Source organism: Morone saxatilis, unplaced genomic scaffold (genome assembly GCF_004916995.1).
Source record: "Morone saxatilis isolate NCDOM2014 unplaced genomic scaffold, NCSU_SB_2.0 Contig16, whole genome shotgun sequence".
Taxonomy (NCBI): domain Eukaryota; kingdom Metazoa; phylum Chordata; class Actinopteri; family Moronidae; genus Morone; species Morone saxatilis.
In genome coordinates, this window is record NW_023339718.1 from 105,181 (window position 1) to 105,736 (window position 556).

The window sequence follows — 556 nt, forward strand, 5'->3', positions numbered from 1 at the left end:
TGTTTCTATGAATCAATGTTAATGTAATGAACCTTCATCTTTACTGTCATCATTAAACTTATTTGTATTTTATTATCTGATGATGAACACTGACAGAAACCTCAGAGCACTCACACACTGACTGTACGGTTTCTGTCTGTGAATGTGACTTTAACTCGAGTCCATACTCGTATCTATAGCAACTATTAATTTCCTAATAAATAAAGTTAACTTCTGATCGACCCGTATCAATATCAGGCTCCTCTGTGTACTCGCTCTGTTCTATAGTCCTGCTGTAGATTAAAGGGCCTGCAGAGGTCAGTGGGTGTGGCGTCGTACCGTTCCCTGTTTGAGTCTCTCCAGCAGCTCCTTCTCGATGGCGTTGTCCAGCTGAGCGGCGATCAGAGCTTTCTCCTGCAAACACACAGCAGACGGGTTAACACACCTTCATCTTCATCACTTCAGAGTCTTCATCACTTCGTCAACAGTCGACCGTCACTCACCTCTTTCCTCTTCTCCCTCCTCTCCACCTTCCTGCTGAGAGGAACCAGCTTCCTCCTGAAAACACACACACACA

General features: G+C 44.6%; 1 protein-coding gene across 1 annotated transcript in view; it reads right to left on the reverse strand.

Annotated features, from left to right (window-relative positions):
* The window catches only part of mak16 (MAK16 homolog (S. cerevisiae)), a 5,728-nt gene that overhangs the window by 1,783 nt on the left and 3,389 nt on the right, over positions 1 to 556 (reverse strand). Inside the window, exons 6-7 of the mRNA XM_035658858.1 lie at positions 483 to 537; positions 319 to 393 (exon numbers count right to left, since the gene is read on the reverse strand). Of these exons, the coding sequence (XP_035514751.1) occupies positions 319 to 393; positions 483 to 537 (130 nt within the window). The remainder of the gene's footprint in view (positions 1 to 318; positions 394 to 482; positions 538 to 556) is intronic.